At 35.6% G+C, this 20,021-nt stretch overlaps 3 protein-coding genes and 1 long non-coding RNA gene across 4 annotated transcripts; all 4 read left to right on the plus strand.

Moving 5' to 3' along the window:
* The first annotated feature begins 2,238 nt into the window (after positions 1–2,238).
* LOC116129567 lies at positions 2,239–2,873 on the plus strand. Its single transcript, XR_004127927.1, has 2 exons — positions 2,239–2,327; positions 2,461–2,873. It is a non-coding gene; the product is annotated as an uncharacterized LOC116129567 (long non-coding RNA).
* Positions 2,874–7,171: 4,298 nt separating this feature from the next.
* On the plus strand, positions 7,172–8,634 carry LOC116129566 (40S ribosomal protein S25). The gene is made up of 4 exons (XM_031415283.1): positions 7,172–7,316; positions 7,417–7,491; positions 7,601–7,735; positions 8,366–8,634. The coding sequence occupies exons 1-4, from the start codon at positions 7,314–7,316 to the stop codon at positions 8,477–8,479; spliced, it is 327 nt and encodes a 108-aa protein (XP_031271143.1). The 5' UTR covers positions 7,172–7,313; the 3' UTR covers positions 8,480–8,634.
* Positions 8,635–12,218: 3,584 nt separating this feature from the next.
* LOC116129464 (glucose-1-phosphate adenylyltransferase large subunit 1-like) lies at positions 12,219–16,715 on the plus strand. The gene is made up of 15 exons (XM_031415202.1): positions 12,219–12,418; positions 12,830–13,085; positions 13,269–13,397; positions 13,633–13,803; positions 13,995–14,087; positions 14,218–14,301; positions 14,387–14,442; positions 14,572–14,665; positions 14,889–15,074; positions 15,181–15,261; positions 15,511–15,597; positions 15,676–15,780; positions 15,880–15,986; positions 16,072–16,132; positions 16,230–16,715. Exons 2-15 carry the CDS (start codon positions 12,852–12,854, stop codon positions 16,329–16,331), a joined length of 1,590 nt encoding a protein of 529 aa, XP_031271062.1. The 5' UTR covers positions 12,219–12,418; positions 12,830–12,851; the 3' UTR covers positions 16,332–16,715.
* Positions 16,716–17,390: 675 nt separating this feature from the next.
* LOC116129643 (SNF1-related protein kinase regulatory subunit gamma-1-like) lies at positions 17,391–19,609 on the plus strand. The gene is made up of 6 exons (XM_031415374.1): positions 17,391–17,571; positions 17,689–17,969; positions 18,068–18,226; positions 18,777–18,859; positions 18,941–19,132; positions 19,216–19,609. Exons 1-6 carry the CDS (start codon positions 17,391–17,393, stop codon positions 19,601–19,603), a joined length of 1,284 nt encoding a protein of 427 aa, XP_031271234.1. The 3' UTR covers positions 19,604–19,609.
* Positions 19,610–20,021: the final 412 nt, after the last annotated feature.

Here is a 20,021-nt window from a genome sequence, read left to right on the forward strand (position 1 = left end):
TCATCAGAGTGTTCTAAATGAACGATCAATTATAATATTATTAAATCGTGCTTTGCTATAATACTTACTCCTACTTTATCAATTGAATCACATGATCATCATTTTATTAATAAATCTGATATCAAAATTAAGGATGAAGATGTGCACCATCTTTAGCTAGCATATTATAACCTTTTCAAATTCTTCTGTTGGCGCACAATTTATCTAATTAAATAGTATACAATAGGAATTGGAATTGAAACTGATCGGTTCTGGTTCCTAGAAATCTGAAACATAGGTTTCGGTCCCGGTTCTGATTTCGGGTATCTGGGTAAGTTTTAATTACCCCTTACTTTTTGAAAAATGACAAATACACCTTCAAAAAAGTATAAATACACTTCCAATAGTTTACAAAAATTATAATTTAATCACGATTTCTACCTAGGTACCCAGACCTCGGTTTCGATTCCGGTTCCCGATTCTAGCATTGTAGGAACCAAAATCGGACCTAACAATTCCCGGTTCCCATTTTCCAGAACTGGAACTGGACCCTAATGGAGCTAGTTCCAGTCCTACCCTTTACCCATGCTCACCCCTAGGTATACAATATATAGTTGCTTTTAACTTAATTATCTGGACATGAGAACTCAGCAAAGAAGTCATATATGGTAACAAAATAGTGATTGAGGACTTATATGCCCTGCTAGAGCTTAATTAAAGTTTGTATGTGGAGGAGGGTTGAAGACAATTTTGCTTTCGCAATTGACACCAGCTGCTGTGGATCGTCTCATGTTGACATTTCATTTACATGACTATATGTAATTAACCTTATCCAATATTTGATGATAATATGTTAATAGAAGAAAATCCATTAATATTCTAGTTGGTTATATTGAGAGAACTAGAGGGCGTTTGAAATCAAAGAAACATAATACAAATAGCGAATTAGTAAAAAGAAAGAAACACGTGCAAATTATTCTGGTTTATTCAAATCCAAGTTACATCCAACAAAGCCAATTATAGTATTTCAATATTACCTCACCTATCTCATTATAATTAATTATTACAATGAATGTTTCTACTATGATTTTTTATATCACTTATACAAAAGAATAACATGTTTATATACTAGGTTTATGAAGAGAAACTTTAAACTATTAGGATTTATTTTCCTAAACTAAACTATATTATAAATTATGTTTCCCGTGTGCATCGCTACTTATAGATGAACCCTTTATTGTTGAAGTGGTCATCAATTTCTAAACCTTGCGGAGATATTTCATTGACTATAGTTGAAGTATAAATTTACTGAGAATTTGATAGTTAATCATCAACCAGCGCTGCTGAATTTGTCTTGTCTTCAGGTCAGATCTCAGAATGAATTGCTACAATTAAGTTTTCTGATTGACTTTGTTGTGTCTAATATTAATCATTCTCTTTCTTCCTTATATTAATTAACGTGAATTATTGAGTTGATTTGGAATTTTCCCAAGATGGTGGAAGCTGTCGATGAACATGGGAGTCAAAAGTTGCTTATGGGTGACCTTTAAATTTCAAGATTTCAAAGAAATTAAAGAATTCAAGAGAGAAATGGAATTTGACTGATAGTGCAGAAAGCAAGCATTAATCCATGAAAATGAGGATAATTTTCTTTAAATTAATAATACTTAAGTTATTTAATTTCAGAAGGTCAAAAATTACTGCCATTAACTATTTAACCTTTGACCAATATGCGTGATTTTCACTCTATTAAAATAATAAACAATAATTTACTATAATTTCTACATAATCTCTGCAAATCATGGTAATCCTTTCAGTAACGTCCAAAATGTGTTTATAATGATCAGTACTAAACGAAGTTCCAGTCACAAATAAATTGATGGAGCTTCATTCCGAAGAGGGTCATATGTATGTTAAAGGGAATGCAGTTGCAGGCTTGGAGCTGTGCTAAATTTTGTGGCCGAGAATCTCAAAAGAGATTTTGATCAGATACTGTAGAATGTAGAGCCCGAAGTCAAGAGGCCCTTTAATGTTTTGATTAAAAAATAGTAACTCAATGAAACAGGTTCTTTGAATTATGACTTATTGATTTAATAATTCAAGATAATTGGCTGTCATATTTGACGTCTATCAATTTTTTTGTTAATTCCTTTCACCAATCTTATCCCCTGTATAACATTAATTTTACCATGAAAGCCATTAAATTCCACTATAAATAGGCCTAACCACCACCCCATTTAGCACAAAAAAATAGAAAGAGATCACTGCCCAGCTACCAAGCTAAAGCATGGCCAAGTCTGTCCAGTTTTTTGCACTCTTCTTCATCCTCATCCTCGTTGCAAACTGGGGTCAGTTGTTTTGGAGGCCCTGTACAATTTTTACTTACAAAATTGATCTTAGAAAATCAGTATCTTAATTTAAGTTGCTTGCATACATGGTTGGATAATTTTTTTTCTTATGTTGTTTGATTAATGGATGCAGAGATGACGGAAGTGGAAGCAAAAATTTGCGAGAAAGCGAGCCAAACATGGTCGGGGAAATGCAAGAACACAAGCCATTGTGATAAACAATGCAAGACGTGGGAGGATGCTAGGCATGGAGCTTGTCATAACAAAGGTGGATGGAAATGCTTCTGCTATTTCAATTGCAAATGAAACCCGATCGGATTTTTGCCCCATTTCGTGTTCTGAAATTGTGTGTTCTATGTTGTGTTTCTTGTTACAATAAAACTAGTTAGCTGGCTAAATATGGCCAGTTGCTAGTGGCAGCTAATAAAATTGTTTCTCTTGAAACTTCTTCTTGTGCCGTGAAGTTGCTGATTGTTCTTCATCAAGTTCTCTTTGTCAAGGTTTTATGGTTGAAATTTATATATATATATGAAGTATTATTAATCATGCTTGCTAGTTGTAACTCGTTTTGTCCGATGAATAAGTGATTTTGTTGATGGATGATAACAAATTTGATCTCAAAAGGATATCAGCATTTACATATCTTTAAGCTGATAATTAACTAGTTTTGATGCAGAACCCTACCCAACAATGTATAGTCACCCAATGACCAAAATAATTGCATAAATGTAATAGGTGTCTCTCCCGCGACTCGAACATAATACTCTTGGGTATAGTTAACCCTAGTGATTAATAATGTTCACATGCAGATAAACTTATATCTTTTGGGTAATCCCGATAATTGCTGGGTATAGTTAACCCTAATGACTAAAGGGTTTGTCATCTGGTCACAAGGGAAAAGGTAAATTTATCATATTTTAGGCATGCCCTAATAGAACTTAATTAATTAGTGAAAGTTGTTAGTGCGGAGGAGTCTTGAAGACAATTTTCCTTTCGCAATTGACACCTAGTATTTAGATCAAGGTGAGATGTCTTTTTTTTTTTTTTATGACGGAGTGTCTGGATTAGTTTACACGCATCTAAACTAATCATTTATGGCCTGAAAGTCCGATCAGGTAATCTTCTAGTGATCACCCCTATTAGTGTCTAGAAGAACTCGAACTCACCATCTAGCCATCCATTGGTGACTAGGTTGAGATTTCTTGTTGCTATTATTAATTCATCGCCGTAGCTAACATCTGATATGCTTTAAGAAAAGCAGATGCATTAATTCTAATTGTTCACCGTTATCATAAGTGAACCCTACGGCTATATATATTGATCATGAATATGCATATCAATTTGGATATATTGCAGAATGTAATGTATTTTACTATTTTTTCACAAGACAGTGGGAGCAGAGGAAGGGTCATAAAGTTCGTTTATGGATAATCTTTAAATGTCCAGATTTCAACAAAAGAAAGTTCTAGCTCAGTTTGACTGGATAATGCAGAAATTAGAAAGCATGGATCTAACTACTTTACACCATTGTCAAGGGTTTGAATTGGATCATGGTCTCTGGCTCAATATTAATTGTTACTGAAGCAAATTCCATTACTGAAATCAGCATCCTTTGATTAACACTGATCTCTTCTTGACTAGTACTTAATCTATTGACTGTTGCCTAACAATTGGGTTCATCTCCCTGAGTTTACGTAGGGGTGATTGGTTCGAGATACCCTACATTTTTTTATGGAACTGGAACATTTCACATGGGTTCTGGTTCCGAGTACCCAGGTAAATTTTAAGTACCCTCCTACTTTTTTGAAAATGACAAATACACCCCCAAAAATTATAATTACACCCTTAATAGCTTACAAAAATTATATTTAGTCTTAGTACCCAAACCTCAGTTCCAGTTCTGGCACTATAGGAATTGGAACTAGACTCAAGAATTCTAGGTTTCAATTTTCCATAACCGAAATCGAACCCTAATCGGGCCGATTCGGATTCCGATTCTGGTTCTGTTTCTACCCTTCACCCATGCTCACCCTAGTTTACACAATGTGAACATGATGAATGTTCTTATCTCTGCTCCTGCAGATCCTAAAATGTCAAAGAGTCCTTAAATCATGCATCTTGAATTATTAAATATCAAAAGATTTTTTGAATTTTGAGTCCTTAAATCATGCACCTTGAATTATTAAATATCAAAAGATTCTTTGAATTTTTTACTTCTTAACTTAATAACTATTGAAGAATTTCATGTCTATCAACACATTAAATAATTTTAGTCAACCAATTTTTTCCAGCTAGCGTACAAACTTGAACAAGAACTAATTAAGCAACTTCTTCTATAAATAACCCTTGTTGGAGTCCCACATCGACTAGGCACGCTCAAACCTATTGGGTTATAAGAGGGGGTAATCCTCTCATTTAACAAGACCTTATTGGATGAAGAGTCAGGCCCACCTCAAATTCTAACATGGTATCAGAGCCCATGTTTAATTGAGCTGAGCGCTTGACCAGCGGGTGAAGAGTTAGAGCAACTATCTCCAATAACAAGCATGACCCAACATATGGGCTTGACCGTGAGGGGGAGTGTTGGAGTCCCACATCGATTAGGCACGCTCAAGCCTATTGGGTTATAAGAGGGGATAATCCTCCCATTCAACAAGACTTTATTGGGTGAGAAGTCAGGCTCACCTTAAATTCTAACAGCCCTAATCACCTCACCAGTTAGCACAACCAGGAGAAACTTAGAACATGGCTAACACTCTTAAATAAGTTCAGTTTTTCGCCGTCTTCTTCATCATCATCCTCATTGTAAACTTGGGTAAGTTACATTTCTAGCTAGACTGCAGCATATATACATGATGTTAACTAGAGTTATAATATTGTTGTTTTGAAATGGGATATTGCAGAAATGATGCCAGACGCAGAAGCAAAAATCTGTAAGAGGTATAGTAAATCGTGGAGAGGGCCGTGCTTCAGCATCAGCAATTGTAACAAACACTGCAAGAAGAAGGAGAAAGCCGTAGCTGGATCTTGCCATGCAGATGATGTAGGATGGGCTTGCTTCTGCTACGTCAAATGCAAATGAATTAACTTCAATATTAATATCTTCAATGTTTTGCAAGTTTCATACTAAATAAATTAACCAGCTCAGCTGGCTGCTTCTGTTTCTGTAAACAAATTTTAAATCTCTATCAAAACGAAAAATGAAGTGAACAAATGACAAATAATCAATCACACACCTTTACAAAAGTATCTTATCGGCCTCACAAACTCTGACTCTCTAATCATAATCTCGTATTCTATTGTATTCAATTATCTAAATTTAGGATTGGATCTCTTTTTATAAGTAATACATAACATACTATTCTTAATAAGATTTAAATTTCTGATCATAATAGGATTTTTATTTTAATTTATAGTACGATTATTTTTCTATTGAAAAACTATCTTACATAGAAACATATTAGGAAAATTGNCCGACACCAACCATATAGCATCTTGCTGAAGTTTGTTTCCTTTTGAGCTTCATGAGTGCGCAGCACACCAATTCTAAATCACCATTTAAGGGTGCCTTTGTTTTGTTATTTTGGATAAGATTTTGGGAATAATATTGGGTAATTGAATAGGGTGAGTATTACGAGGTAAAATTTAAAAATTAACAAAAAAATCCCAAGTTTGTTAATTTAATTAAACACTTCAATATATAAAAATTTTGTAAAATGATAAAAACACTCTTACCTATTCACAATGTCAGATTCTGGTCAACACTGTCGGAATTTGGTCGAAAAATGGTGTTAGGATGTAGATCGGTCGGATATGGGTGATCGTGCGTCGATATGGTCTTTTTTTGTCAGATCTATAATGGATTTGGTCGGAAAAGGTTTGATTTGGTTGTCAACAACCATAAAAGGCCAAGATATGGTCGTCGTTGATTGTCAACGACGGTTATTTCTTTGGTTGTCGATGACCACCAGATCTGGCCTTTTTCAACCAGATCCATTGTGAATCTGACCAGAAAAGGCCAAATCGACGAAATACCGATCAGTTTTGGTCTTTTTTACGCTGTTATGACAGATTTTGATAACTATCGACGGTTGTTGTTGGAATCTGGCAACTATAAGTGAGTGGAAGTGTTTTTGTTAATTTTTAAACTTTTTTTAGGAGTGTTTAATTAAATTAATAAACTTAAAGGGACTAAAAGTAAAGTATTTTGGGAATAATAATAATATATTTATAAAGAAATCTTATAAAGATTTGTATATAAAATTTCACTCTTTTATTCAATTTCAATTTTTGCCACCTCATTTTACATGGAGATTTTCGTAAAATTTTTTGTAAGTGTAATTTTACCCTTTTGAAAATATGATAGGGAATAAAGATTAAAATAATAAAACAAACGGCCTTGAGTGTCTTGACATTCAACCGACAAGACATAAGAACGAGATTGGGAATGTCCTTATCATATTATCCTCATTCGCTCTAACCAATTGGACTACCCACAAGCAAGTCTAGAGGCCATCTTTGCTTATAATTAAAATATAATACCTGGTTTTCGTACTTGAGTGTTAAAAAGAAACCAATTAATACACCAAGCTAATTAAAAAGAAAATATTTGAGTGTTACAAATGGATTTTTACATTTTCAAATTATACCCAATTTGTTTCATATTTAATATAAAAAAGAATTATAATTATTAATTACATGTTCCAAAATCCCAATCCTGAGCTAAATTTCCGAAAAATTATAAATGGGCCAAAAGTTCAACTCTTTAGATTGGGCTTTTACTGTGGGCTTTACAGTAGCAGCCCAATAGTTAGCAAGTCAAATCCAGTGGAAACGACGCCGTGGAATCTTATACAAAACCGTTCTTTACTAAACCCTAGGGTTAGATAACACTCTCTGCCTCCCCCGCCTCGCTTCTCTCTTTCTCATCTTTACTTCTGCACGAGCAGCACGACACCGCAGCTCATCTCTCTGTGAACAGATCCAATGGTACGCCTCTAGATTTTCAATACTCTACCAAAATAGAAGTACCCATTTATTCGATTGATGGATCGGTTAATTATTCTGTTTGTTTTGGTTTATATTGCAGGCTCCAAAGAAGGACAAGGCTCCCCCACCATCGTCTAGGCCCGCGAAATCCGGAGGCGGAAAGCAGAAGAAGAAGGTCAAAACTCGTAACCCAATCGAGCATATGATGTGTTGATTTGATTTACGATGTGAAATTGGTGTTGTTTCTGATTGAATTGTGTGGTTTTAATTGAATGTGAAAACAGAAGTGGAGCAAGGGAAAGCAAAAGGAGAAGGTGAACAACATGGTGTTGTTTGATCAAGCTACTTATGATAAGCTTCTTTCTGAGGCTCCCAAGTACAAGCTCATCACTCCTTCCATTCTCTCTGATCGTTTAAGGGTGAGTTTCATATGTTATGCGCCATCAATTTTTTATGAAATTTGCTTTATCTTTGGAATTGAGAATTGAGAATTAGACTAGTGTTGGCGCTTCTCTGTTGGCAAATTCTTGTTCAAGTAATGAAAGCACTGAAGTAGGGTTATGCCTGCACTAATACTTATAACGGCCTGTTAACTTTAGATGCATGGGGTTTGATATGGTATTGTTTTTGGTAATGTTACGGAACAGACGTTTTGGCTTTGAGCATGTTGTGTTTATATGTTAAATTGTTTTAGTTTAACCGTAAACGATTCATGAGTTATCAATATATGTAACTATACTAAAGCATGGTTACCAGAAATCTCTGGACATGGTACCAAAATATTGTTTCGGTAACATTACCAGACCATTTCAGTTCATTGTAGAAGAAATCCAAAAATGTTGATGAGTTTTGCATTTGATAGCGGGCTTTCATGGGGCCATAAGCCGTTGTTTAGACATACTGGAGTGCTTTCTCTGTACTATTAGGTTAGTAGTTTAGTCTGCAGTGATTAGTTGACTGTCCCCTGGGTATTACAGAGGCACACATGTCAATTCTTGGATTTGAGTACTGTGTAAATTTCTCTTATTTGTTGCCCCGGTGTCATGCAGATCAGTGGATCACTTGCAAGGAGGGCAATAAGAGAGCTTATGGCAAGAGGTTCGATCAGGATGGTGTCTGCCCATGCAAGCCAGCAGATTTACACCAGGGCAACGAACACCTAATCTTGTTATATTTGCTTATTAGTTTTTATGTAGTGGTTCTTGGGTTTGACAGTTACTATTTTTGTTTCCTCCTATCTTGTTAAGAGTTTATGAACTACAATTTTAGACCTTAAGTATGTTTTTCTTTAATGGTATTCGTTTAGACTTTTTGAAGATGTTTCTTGTTAGTCCCTTATGAGCTATTCCATATTTGTTCATTCTATATCAATTATGTGGATGTTTAGGAAAGAAAATTTTCTAGAAAGCTAATAGGTTGAGTCGTGTAAATGATCTGTCAATCTGTTGCCTCGTAGCTTCATGAACCCATTTCTTTTGAGGACCCCTGAAATATATATAGTAGTACAAATTTTGTTATCAATCCAAGGAATTGTTGCAGAAGACAATTCATGGGATCAAAGTGATGAACACCATCTTCAGAAATATTGGAATTGCGACTTACAAAGAAGCTAAAAATTGTTGGCAACCTTTTGGAGTTACTTTGATCAATTTTTTTTCTCTGGTAATGTCTTATCTCTGGCTCTTTTTAAGGTAAGTAGAATTGTATGTGGACCAAATGTTTCCATGCTCAATAAACTATGGATTCTGTGAAAACCTTCCATGTTGCAGGCCATTACCGACACCAACCATATAGCATCTTGCTGAAATTTGTTTCCTTTTGAGCTTCATGAGTGCGCAGCGCACCAGTTCTAAATCACCATTTAAGGGTGTGTTTGTTTTGTTATTTTGGATTAGATTTTGGGAATAATATTGGGTAGTTGAATAGGGTGAGTATTATGAGGTAAAATTTAAAATTTAACAAAAAAAACCCTAGGTTTGCTAATTTAATAAAATATCTCAATATATAAAAATTTTATAAAATGACAAAAACACCTCTATCTATCCACAGTGTCAGATTTCGGTCAATACTGTTGAAATTTGGTTGGAAAATGATATTAGGATGTAGATCGGTCGGATATGGGCGATCGTGCGTCGATATGGCTTTTTTTTGCCAGATCTGTGGTGGATCTGGTCGGAAAATGTTTGATTTGGTTGTCAACGACCACAAAAGGCCAAGATATGGTCGTCATTGACCGTCAACGACATCTATTTCTGTGGTCGTCGACCAAAATTGGCCTTTTTCGGTCAGATTTATTGTGGATCTGACTAGAAAATGTCAAATCGGTGAAATACCAATCAGTTTTGGTCGTTTTTACGCTGTTGTGACAGATTCCGATAACTACCGATGGTTGTTGTCAGAATCTGGCAACTATAGGTGAGTGGAAGTCCTTTTGTTAATTTTTAAACCTTTTTTTTTTATAGGTGTTTAATTAAATTAATAAACTTAAGGGGACTAAAAATAAGTATTTTGGGAATAATAATAATATATTTATAAAGAAATTTTACAAAGATTTGTATACAAAGTGAAGTGGTCAAAAATGAATATTTTGGGAACAATAATAATATATTTTCAAAAAATTCTTACAAAAATTTGTATACAAAGTGAAGTGGTAAAAAATAAATGGAATAGTGAAACAAAAGGTCAAACTCATTAAATTTACTCTTTTATTCATTTTTTATTACATTACTTTGTATGAAGATCTTTGTAAAAATAATTTATAAGTATATCATTACTATTTTGAGAATATGATAGAGTTACAAATAATTTGTAAGTATACCATTACTATTTTGAGAATATAATAGAGAATAGGGATTGAAGTAGTAAAACAAACGGCCTTGAATATCTTAACATTCAACCGACAAGACATAAGAACGAGATTGGGAATGTCTTTTTCCGAAATGAAAGGCTGGGCCTATCTCTTGAGAGCTGTCAGTCTTAGATCGCACACATTCCACTCAAAATCATTGTAGTGTTAAGTGTTTAACCCAATCAATTTGACTGTGACATGAAAATAGACATGTCAAGCAATTTACAACGCTGTCGTAAAAAAAAGGGGTAAGTCTTATCAGACCCAAGAAATCTCCGGCGGAAGAACCACGTGAAATTTTGTCACATAATATACGGTTTCTAGTCAATGTTTGATTGTTTTATAGGGTTTATAGATCGGATGCCACATGCAATTTTTCTGCCTTGATGAGACTCTAGTCCGGCATCTTAATTAATCCCTAAGAATCTTGGAATTATCGGCCGAGAAATCTTTTGGGATCCCGAAATTACTAATCGGATAAAAATTCTAACGGTTATCCTTATTAACAACCGATGAGAGACTCAAACTGAAGACCTCTTAAGTAATACATCTAAAAGTCTTTATTAAACTATTCGATTACCCAGAGATAATTATGAGATTGTTTTTATCAATCCACAACATAAAAATATCAGGAACAATCAGTTAGAATTTCAATGAATTGGTCTATACATAAGTATTTTTCGCTGTAAAATTCATGGAAATGGTCATTGCACTTTGAAAAACTTTCATTCTCACCATGATCACTAAATTAATTGAAATTATGAGATCAAAACTACATTAACAACTAAGGTCCATACTCCATACGTTAACAAACACATGTGCGGCAGAGAAAGCGCTGGTGCACTTGAATAATCAAAAGGGCCACCTCCTCAACATCTCAGTCAAAGAACAGGATTAAAGTAGCTGGATATTTCCCAGATTTGTTTAAGCTTATATATAATTTATGAAACAACTTGTTCAGCAATCACTTTCTTCAATATTATCTTTCAATCGACATCTTTCAGTGTTATACCAAATCAAATACAAAGAAACAAATGATAAATATAGTTGTGGATTGTGATAGGGGAGAAGGGGAGGTGGGCCAAGTGCTTCTGCAAAATCTAATAACAACCGTCCATGGGGTTTGGTGTCATTGAATGATGGTTTCTGTCCAAATCTTGATGTCAAGCAGTACACTCCGTGATTGAAGTATCTACTTGTTTGAACATGCCAATTTGGTCATCTTGATACATCAAACTAAATTATGGTGAGAAGTTCAAAACAGTTGATAGGAAAGTGGGTTCATCTTTTTATATAACTCTGTTCAACTTTTACTCAATAACCCTCTTTTCTAGGTGTTACAGTGTCCTGTCCATTTCAGTGGGGACGGATATTTTCAAGCTCTGTCCCTCGTAAAATTATATTTGGCTTAGATTCTTCAACCAGCAATGATAGTACAACGATTCCACTGCCTTTCCATTTTTGGGGAGGCTTGTTCTGGGACCGTTGGAATGATTTCTGCCAAAATCTGACTACAAACAAATTAAAATTTGCATAAGATCAAGTGTGCAACTGGGTCTACATATCTGTCAATATTCCCTTCACCATCACAAGAATTTTACCATGCACAGTATATTGATAAAAAATCAACACTGAATCAATAGTTAAATACATGATGTAGGATTTCTATTTTCCGAGATCAATTATACGGTGTTTAAAAAAATGTCATGAATCATAATCTTGACATGGTTGAAAATTGCTCTAATCATATCAGCAAATTGGCAACATGTCAAAGGATGAAAAATTGCCAAAATGGTGATTAGCATGCTTGAAAGGGATAGCTTTGCTGATAAAACTAATAAAAAATCGACAATTTTCAGGTAATAAAAAATTATTATTGTACTGCAAACTCTGGCTTGAAATGGACAGGTGAGTTTGGCTTATAATGGCTTTCTCCATATCCTAGAGGGGGCCTAGAAACTTGCACTACTGTATGAAGTGTACACGGTGACACAGATCATTGAGTCCTTTGCAGAGATATTGACATTTTTTTAATACTACAATTATTGTATTTTTGTAGTAACATTTACATAATTTTATATAAATACCAAGTTTGCAGGATTTCTCGTGAAATGCTCACAAGCCAATAAAGCTAACCGCCCCCTTCAACATCAATTCACGCAATTCACTTCCATTTTCAACCATCTTTAACCTTTCTTAACCGATCATTTCTCCAAGTTCCTGGAGTTTTGTTGGTTTAACACTTTACCTTTTGGTGTGTACTTAAGTCTTACACTTCAGTTTTTTACTTTCATGCTTACATTGTTGTTCTTGAACTGCTGGGCTACTTGAGGATCTTGTTTCTGTGTAATTAACCTGACCTGGGTTGTTTCAGTTCTGTTATCAAACTTTCCTTTTTGAGGTCGCATAGATTTTAGTCGTTACTGTATTCTTTAGTTAATGTATGATACAAATACAACTGTCATTTACAATTCTTTGTAATATCTTTATGTGATCTGTACTTTACTTTGTTACTTAGATTACACTTAGATTGCACTTAGATTGCACTTAGATTATAGCTTTACTTTATTGGGATTCGGGTTAAGTACTTAATTGACTCTGTCATTTTGATAATCATCATAATCTTGGTTCACTATATATATATTTTTTTTTTCCTGGATTGTAGTTCTAGCAGAGGAAAAGCTGCAATGGATTCTTGTTGTGTGGGTTTGACAGCCAATACCCATGTGGCAAAAGCTACCAAACAAGGTTTCAAGAATGGAGATAATGCGTTCTGGGGAGAGAGGATCAGAGGTAGCTTAAACAACAGTGGTGGGTTTAATCATTTGGCAAAAGGCTTGAAAGCTGAGAAGAGAGACAAGAAGGTCAAACCTGGTGTTGCTTATGCTGTGATTACGTCTAACAATCCCAAAGAGGTTATGGTAAGTGGGAATTCATTCAACATTGTATTTACCATTTCGGAGATTGATTAATCCATTATGTTTATTTATTTATTTTTGTACTTCTTCATGCTAAATTTATATATGATCATGATGCTAAATGATAGGTTGATTTTGTGATTGTTTAATATGTAGTCTCATTTTAATTCTGTAATATGATTTCAGACCTTATCACTTCCAACTCCGATGTTTGAGAGACGGAGAGCAGACCCGAAAAATGTAGCTGCGATCATACTGGGAGGAGGTGCAGGGACTCAGCTCTTTCCTCTTACAAAAACAACAGCAACACCAGCTGTAAGAAAATTTATCTTGTCTGATCAACTTGTTTATAATTGAGAGGATGACTAATTTGTGAGATCTTAACTTCATTATATTTGGAGATGATGTTATTTTTTTTTTTTTTTTTTTTTTTTTTTGGAGACTTTCAAAGTGTAGTCATCGTTTGGGCCTGAGTGAACATTTGGTTGAGGTCTTGAATTTATATAGGACTTGAGGTCTCATTCTGTGACTATTTTTTATGATCCAACAGGTTCCAGTTGGGGGATGTTATAGGCTTATAGATATCCCTATGAGTAACTGCATCAACAGTGGCATAAACAAGATTTTTGTGTTAACCCAGTTCAACTCGGCTTCCCTCAATCGGCACATTGCACGGACATATTTTGGCAATGGTGTCAACTTTGGTGATGGATTTGTGGAGGTATGATATGCTTAAACCCTTGAAGCAGATAAAGATCTTGATATCATCCTTTAATCTACTGATTCAGTATATAGACAACATAAATGAATTTTGAAGTTTTAAAATCACCTTATTCTTCGGTTTTGGACTTCTTATCTCCTTGCGCATCCTTCTTTGCTCATTGACTAAAAGCCAACTCCCTTTCTGAACAGGTCCTGGCTGCCACTCAAACACCAGGGGAAACAGGAAAGAATTGGTTCCAAGGAACAGCTGATGCTGTGAGGCAATTTACATGGGTATTTGAGGTAGGCATGGATACTTGTATTTGCTTTAGCATCTCCAAATGGCATAGATAGAAATAGAAGAACTCCACGTAGTTCATTTCCATTTTGACTTTGAAATGGAATCTGATAAATAACATTGATTGACTTGTAGGATGCCAGGAACAGGAACATTGAGAATATATTGATCTTGTCTGGGGATCATCTTTACCGAATGGATTATATGGATTTTTTGCAGGTATACAATTTCTTTCTAACATAATGGATTCATTTTAATTTAGCATATAGAGACTTTTCTTACCCGTTTATATTTGTTTTAACAGAGTCACATCGACAGAAATGCCGATATTACAATATCATGTGCAGCAGTAGGTCAAAGGTTTGTTTACCCTATTTGTCTTGATGATAGAGTTCCCCAAATTGAGTCCTCTTGATACATTGTGCGCATTTTACTGCATTTTTATTATGGATCCTCAGTTTCATCTAAACTTGTGTGGGTACTTTATAGCCGCGCACCGGATTATGGATTGGTGAAGATAGATGATAGAGGCCGCGTTGTCCATTTTGCTGAAAAACCGAGGGGTGCTGATCTGAAAGCTATGGTAATCACTAAGCAGATCTCATGCTTTGAATTGCCAGTCTTTGTTATCATTAAAGCCTGAAAACTTAAGTCTTCCCTTCGATCGTTCATAAATTGACTGGAGAGATCAATAATAATCCAGTTCTCCAATATTAGCTTTCACATAATTTTGCTCCAATACTATAGATTTATTAATTCTAAAAAACTTCAGTTTAATTCATACTTTTTCATTCGTTTTACTGCAGCAAACAGATACCACCCTTTTAGGATTAACACCCCAAGAAGCTATGAAATCCCCATACATTGCATCCATGGGAGTCTATGTATTTAGAACAGATGTCTTATTAAAGCTTTTGAGGTGGAGATATCCTACGTCCAATGACTTTGGTTCTGAGATCATTCCTGCAGCTGTGATGGAGCACAATGTCCAGGTAAGAGACATCTAAACGTAGAACTTCTAGTGTTTCTAATTGTTTCTCCATCAATTGTGATAGGAGGGTGGTTTATTGTATGTTAAAATGTCTCTTGTTTTGACAGGGGTACATCTTCAGAGACTACTGGGAGGACATTGGAACATTAGTGTCTTTTTATGAAGCTAACTTGGGCCTCACTGATGAGGTTGGTTTTAATGCTATAGTAGTTATAATTTCAGACTTCATATGCCTTCTGCTATTTGCATAGCTTTGAAAGGTAACATATGGTGGATCATGTCAACCAAGCAAAACCAGATGTCATTTGAAATCACAAATGAGCATGCCTCTTCATGCTCACTTCTGCTTCTCTCCTTCGGAAAACTGTAAATAAGGCCTGACTTATGGTGTTGGAACTGGTTGATATTACCTAAAATGATTCTTTCTTTTTGTGCAGGTTCCAAAGTTTGAATTTTATGATCCAAAGACTCCTTTCTACACTTCTCCGCGGTACTTACCACCAACCAAGATTGATAACTGCCGGGTATGCTGCTAGAGTTCTGATATTCTCCTTGGTTTCATTGAACTTGTCTCGCTTTTCATTCTTCAATTTTATTTTCAGATTAAGGATGCAATCATTTCACATGGATGTTTCTTGAGAGAATGCACTGTTGAACACTCCATAGTCGGTGAACGCTCACGTTTAGACTATGGTGTTGAGCTAAAGGTGAGAGTTATTCATTGATTTCAGACATTTTCTTCTTGTCCAAAGAAGCTTGTAAGGAAAGATCAATTTTTTTTTTTATATCTTCTGATGATGATCCAGGATTCCGTAATGATGGGTGCGGACTCTTATCAAACGGAATCTGAAATTGCATCTCTACTGGCAGAAGGGAAAGTCCCCATTGGGATTGGACGGAATACGAAAATCAGGTAACTAGTTGCAGAGTAACTAAAAATGAAACCATGAACTGCAGACACTTCAGTTTCTAATTATTTCAATGATTTTTCTTTGTAGTAACTGCATCATTGACAAGAATGCAAAGATAGGAAAAGATGTGGTCATTGTGAACAAAGATGTAAGCTTGAACTGCCCATTTTCATATAAATCCTTTTTAACTTCTTGATACATAAGAATAAACAAATGTAATCCATCTGAATGATTTGGCTTTATAGGGTGTTGAAGAAGCAGATAGACCAGAAGGTGGATTCTACATTCGATCAGGAATCACCGTTATACTGGAGAAAGCCACAATAGAAGACGGGACGATCATATAGATGAATCTCAAGTACTTCCAAGCATGGACTGGTTTCAAAAATGTGATCAAGAGAACACTGTGAACTTGTAACTTCAGTGGCTACTGAAGAAGCTATGAAGGTTTCATTGGCAGCATTTTGGCCCCAGAAGAAGGAAGCTGCATATTTATGTAAATTAGAAGTTGCTGTCCCACATGTATAAATTGAGCTTTGGGCAATCTACAGATGCCAAAAGTTGTAAAATAAACCAGAGGACTGATCCGCAGGCTGCGTCTCTGTCATCTAAATAGTGCTACTATGGCATGGTATTAGAAATAATAAAATAATAATAGTTGATTGAATTATATATGTAACAATAAGTTCAAGTAGTTTATGAAAATAAGAATAAAGATAAACGGACAAACTTCTTTTGCAAACCTTAACGTGCACTTAAGGTACAAAATGATTTTGATTAGACTCAAGAAACGGTTGTTTATAAAAGGAATGATTGTTCTTCACAGAAAAAATGATCATTCTTCTCTAAGGAACGGTTATTCCTTCCTTATGAAACGGTTTGTTCCTTAAAGGAATGGTCATGTGTAAAGAAAGAATGATTATTCATTCATAAGAAATGGCCATTCCGTATGAAGGAATGGTTGTTCCTTTATAATGAATAGTTGTTTATTCATAAAGAACGACTATTCTTCTTGACTGTTCTTTCCTAAAAAGCGACCGTTCATATTTAATCAAAGTCATCAGTTGATGTGTTAATGCCAACTCAGGTAATACATCAATTTATGATATTCGTTTGTCAGCATAGTATTACTCTGAAAACAACTCTGGTTTTTGGACTCTAGCTATAACAGTGTTATACACGTGCATTTTAAAAGTTCAATCTTTTTATGGGTAGAATAAGGCATATTGATAAATGACACTTGGCAGGTTGAAAAATTCTTATTGTTTTCGAACTGAAACATGGAACCTTAGAATAATGATTTGTGTCCCACTCTCTCCCCAAAGAGGAGCAAAAGAAGATCAACAAAAGGCTTGGCAGAGAGAAAACAGAGAAGTTAAACCAAAGCAATGCAAGAATCAAGGAAGATGGATTTGAAGCAATTACAGAATGTAATGAAAGAGCCAAAAGTTGGCGTGGTGGTGAAGAATGAGACCCACATTTCTGATGACATTCAATACAAACCAGAACTCGATTCTGGCTCTGCTCTTCAACTCTTTCTTGATCGCATTCCCATCACTTCAATTCCTGGCATCAAAAACTCACCTGGTATCACTATATAACATTTCTTTTCTTTCTCAACATGCTTCATTTGATGAACTTATGGAACTTTTTTTCCCCCGTTCTTTTTTTTTTTTTTTTTTTTTTTTGGGTGTGTTGGGAAAGAAATACAAATTTTGGAACTGAATGCTGGGCATGGTGTAAGGGAAGCTATACAAATGTTGTATGAGAGAGATGTATGTGCTGCGCCCATTGCTGATGCTTTAGACCCTGATGCAACAACCATTGCAAGATTTTCGGATCGGTATATTGGTTTTATTGATTTTGCGAGCATCCTTCTTTGGTCACTGCACAAATGTGAAAAACCCCATGTTAAAACCAAAGAAAATGCTGGTGAGAGTTTCTTCACCATGCTTGATCAAAATCCTCAAATTGGCCAGACCAAGGTTCTTTTGCTCACTTTTATTGGTTTATTTTATGTTCAAATAAGATACATGACTGTTGAATACAATGGTTTACTTTTGTTTTGCCCCAAGTATAACAGATCGGTGAGCTAGCTACAGAATTTCTATGGGATCCCTTCTTCCCTGTGCGCTTAGATGACACGCTCTTTCATGTTCTGCTACTGCTTTCGAAGCACCGCCTACAAGTCGTGCCTGTCGTAGAGCAACCAAAATCGCAGGTCATTGGTTTTGTTACACAGGTAAGATTCTCCGGCTATATAGATAATGTTGGTAAATTGAGAAATCTAAGTAATTGTAATCCGCAATGTAACTGGTACAATTTGCTAAATTCATGTTTGCTTGATATATAAATTTAGGGGTGTATATGAGCCGAGCAGAGCAGAGTATATGGACACTTGAGCTCAGTTCATGATGAACAGTGTCGAGTTCGAGCCGAGCTCGTTTGAGCTTGAATAGTTGGGCTCGAGCTCGAGTTCACGAGTATGGGTGGATACTCTAGCTCAAACTTCGAGTTTATTATGAGAATGGGGTTGTTTGTCATTTTAAAAACTTGGAAATAAAAAAAGTAACAAAACTTGTAATTTGGCCCCCAAGCACGATGAGGCTTGCGAGCCTATCGAGCCGAGATTCGCCCGAATCAAACTCGGCTTGACCCCTTAAACGAGCCACTCGAGCTCAACTAGATTGACTTCGAATCGAATTTGAGCTTTTCACGAGCCGAGCTCGAGTAACTCACGAATTGCTCGACTCACTTCTTTTTCCTATATATAATTGCTTGCAATTCAGTAGAGTGCAGTAATGCAGCTGCTACTTCAATCAAGTGGACTAGACTGGTTCGATAGAATTGCAGACAGAGCTTTATCCGAGTTCCGGTATGCTAAACCAAAATACTTACAGAAAATAAGTTTCAATGGTTGAGTTGCAATACATGTATTGTTTTTCTCCACTTTCAGGTTTGAGAATGGAGATCATGTCGTTCAAGTATGTGGAGACCAAAGCTTAGCAGAAGGTCTTCGGATGTTATGCAAGAACCAAGTAGATGCAATTGCAGTTGTTAAAAGAGAAACCAGGAGACTTATTGGTACTATCAGGAGAAGTGACATTTACCTTCTTCTGGAGAATGATAATCTCATCCCCAATAAAGAGTAAGGCTATTTCCATCCAGATTAAACATTTGAACTGTGTGACTAAGAGCAAAATACGAATGGCTTATTTAGCATATTCACAGGACTCTAACCACAGAGGAATTCATTCACATGGAGACTGGTAGAGCAGACTCCGACCCCACCATTGAACGAGACATCGGAGCCCTTATCTCAGCAGGGGCTCTCCGCCTAAAAAACAGTTTCCTTCCAAGAATGGACCAGCCGGTGACTAATAAGAAAATGGACACCCTCAAGGAAGCCATGAAGAAGCTGGCTGATACAAAGAGCAATTTCAGTTTTCTGGTAAATGATTCACATCAGGCAACAGGTTTACTCACGATAAGAGACATAATCATTCAATTTGCTCCACCCTGCATAGACTCAAGTTTTCATGGAGACGGTTTCTTTGAATCTGCTCTTGAACAGACCGGATGCAAAGTCAAAAATGGAACCATAGCTCGTAATAGTTGATTTGTTTACTTATGGAGACATCAATAAACAGTGAGAAGATATTAATCTAACGGTGTCTATGAGTACAAGGTTTATGTCTTTACGATAGGCTGATTGATGCCAAGTTTACTGCTTGTAACTTAAGCTAATGCTTCTTTACCACTGCAGCAAGTTGGAACAGGAACAAAGATCATTTATGAATTCTTACAAACGGATGAGAACATAAAACACTTTATGCCACAACTTGTGGTTCAGATCTTTAATCTTCAATCAATTAATGCAGCGTAGTGGTCACTAGGAAGGAAAATGCTACACTCATAACCTCTTCTCACAAACTTTCTCACACAACCCGACATAATAGTTCGTAATAAGTCTTACCTGGTAAATTACGACTGACCAATTACGAGATATCATGTTAAAATTGTAAAAGAAAGTTTGT

Source organism: Pistacia vera, unplaced genomic scaffold (genome assembly GCF_008641045.1).
Source record: "Pistacia vera cultivar Batoury unplaced genomic scaffold, PisVer_v2 Contig212, whole genome shotgun sequence".
In the NCBI taxonomy this organism is placed as follows: domain Eukaryota; kingdom Viridiplantae; phylum Streptophyta; class Magnoliopsida; order Sapindales; family Anacardiaceae; genus Pistacia; species Pistacia vera.

What these genes read in the sequence shown, in the direction of transcription:
- LOC116129566 (XM_031415283.1), top strand. An exon ending in GCGGAAAGCAGAAGAAGAAG is followed by an intron (nt 7,492 to 7,600) that starts GTCAAAACTCGT and finishes ATGTGAAAACAG; the next exon opens with AAGTGGAGCAAGGGAAAGCA. An exon ending in TTCTCTCTGATCGTTTAAGG is followed by an intron (nt 7,736 to 8,365) that starts GTGAGTTTCATA and finishes GGTGTCATGCAG; the next exon opens with ATCAGTGGATCACTTGCAAG.
- LOC116129464 (XM_031415202.1), top strand. Translation starts at nt 12,852, where the DNA reads ATGGATTCTTGTTGTGTGGGTTTGACAGCCAATACCCATGTGGCAAAA. An exon ending in ATTATATGGATTTTTTGCAG is followed by an intron (nt 14,302 to 14,386) that starts GTATACAATTTC and finishes TTGTTTTAACAG; the next exon opens with AGTCACATCGACAGAAATGC. An exon ending in GTGCTGATCTGAAAGCTATG is followed by an intron (nt 14,666 to 14,888) that starts GTAATCACTAAG and finishes GTTTTACTGCAG; the next exon opens with CAAACAGATACCACCCTTTT.
- LOC116129643 (XM_031415374.1), top strand. Translation starts at nt 17,391, where the DNA reads ATGGATTTGAAGCAATTACAGAATGTAATGAAAGAGCCAAAAGTTGGC. An exon ending in TGGCATCAAAAACTCACCTG is followed by an intron (nt 17,572 to 17,688) that starts GTATCACTATAT and finishes GTGTTGGGAAAG; the next exon opens with AAATACAAATTTTGGAACTG. An exon ending in CTCAAATTGGCCAGACCAAG is followed by an intron (nt 17,970 to 18,067) that starts GTTCTTTTGCTC and finishes CAAGTATAACAG; the next exon opens with ATCGGTGAGCTAGCTACAGA.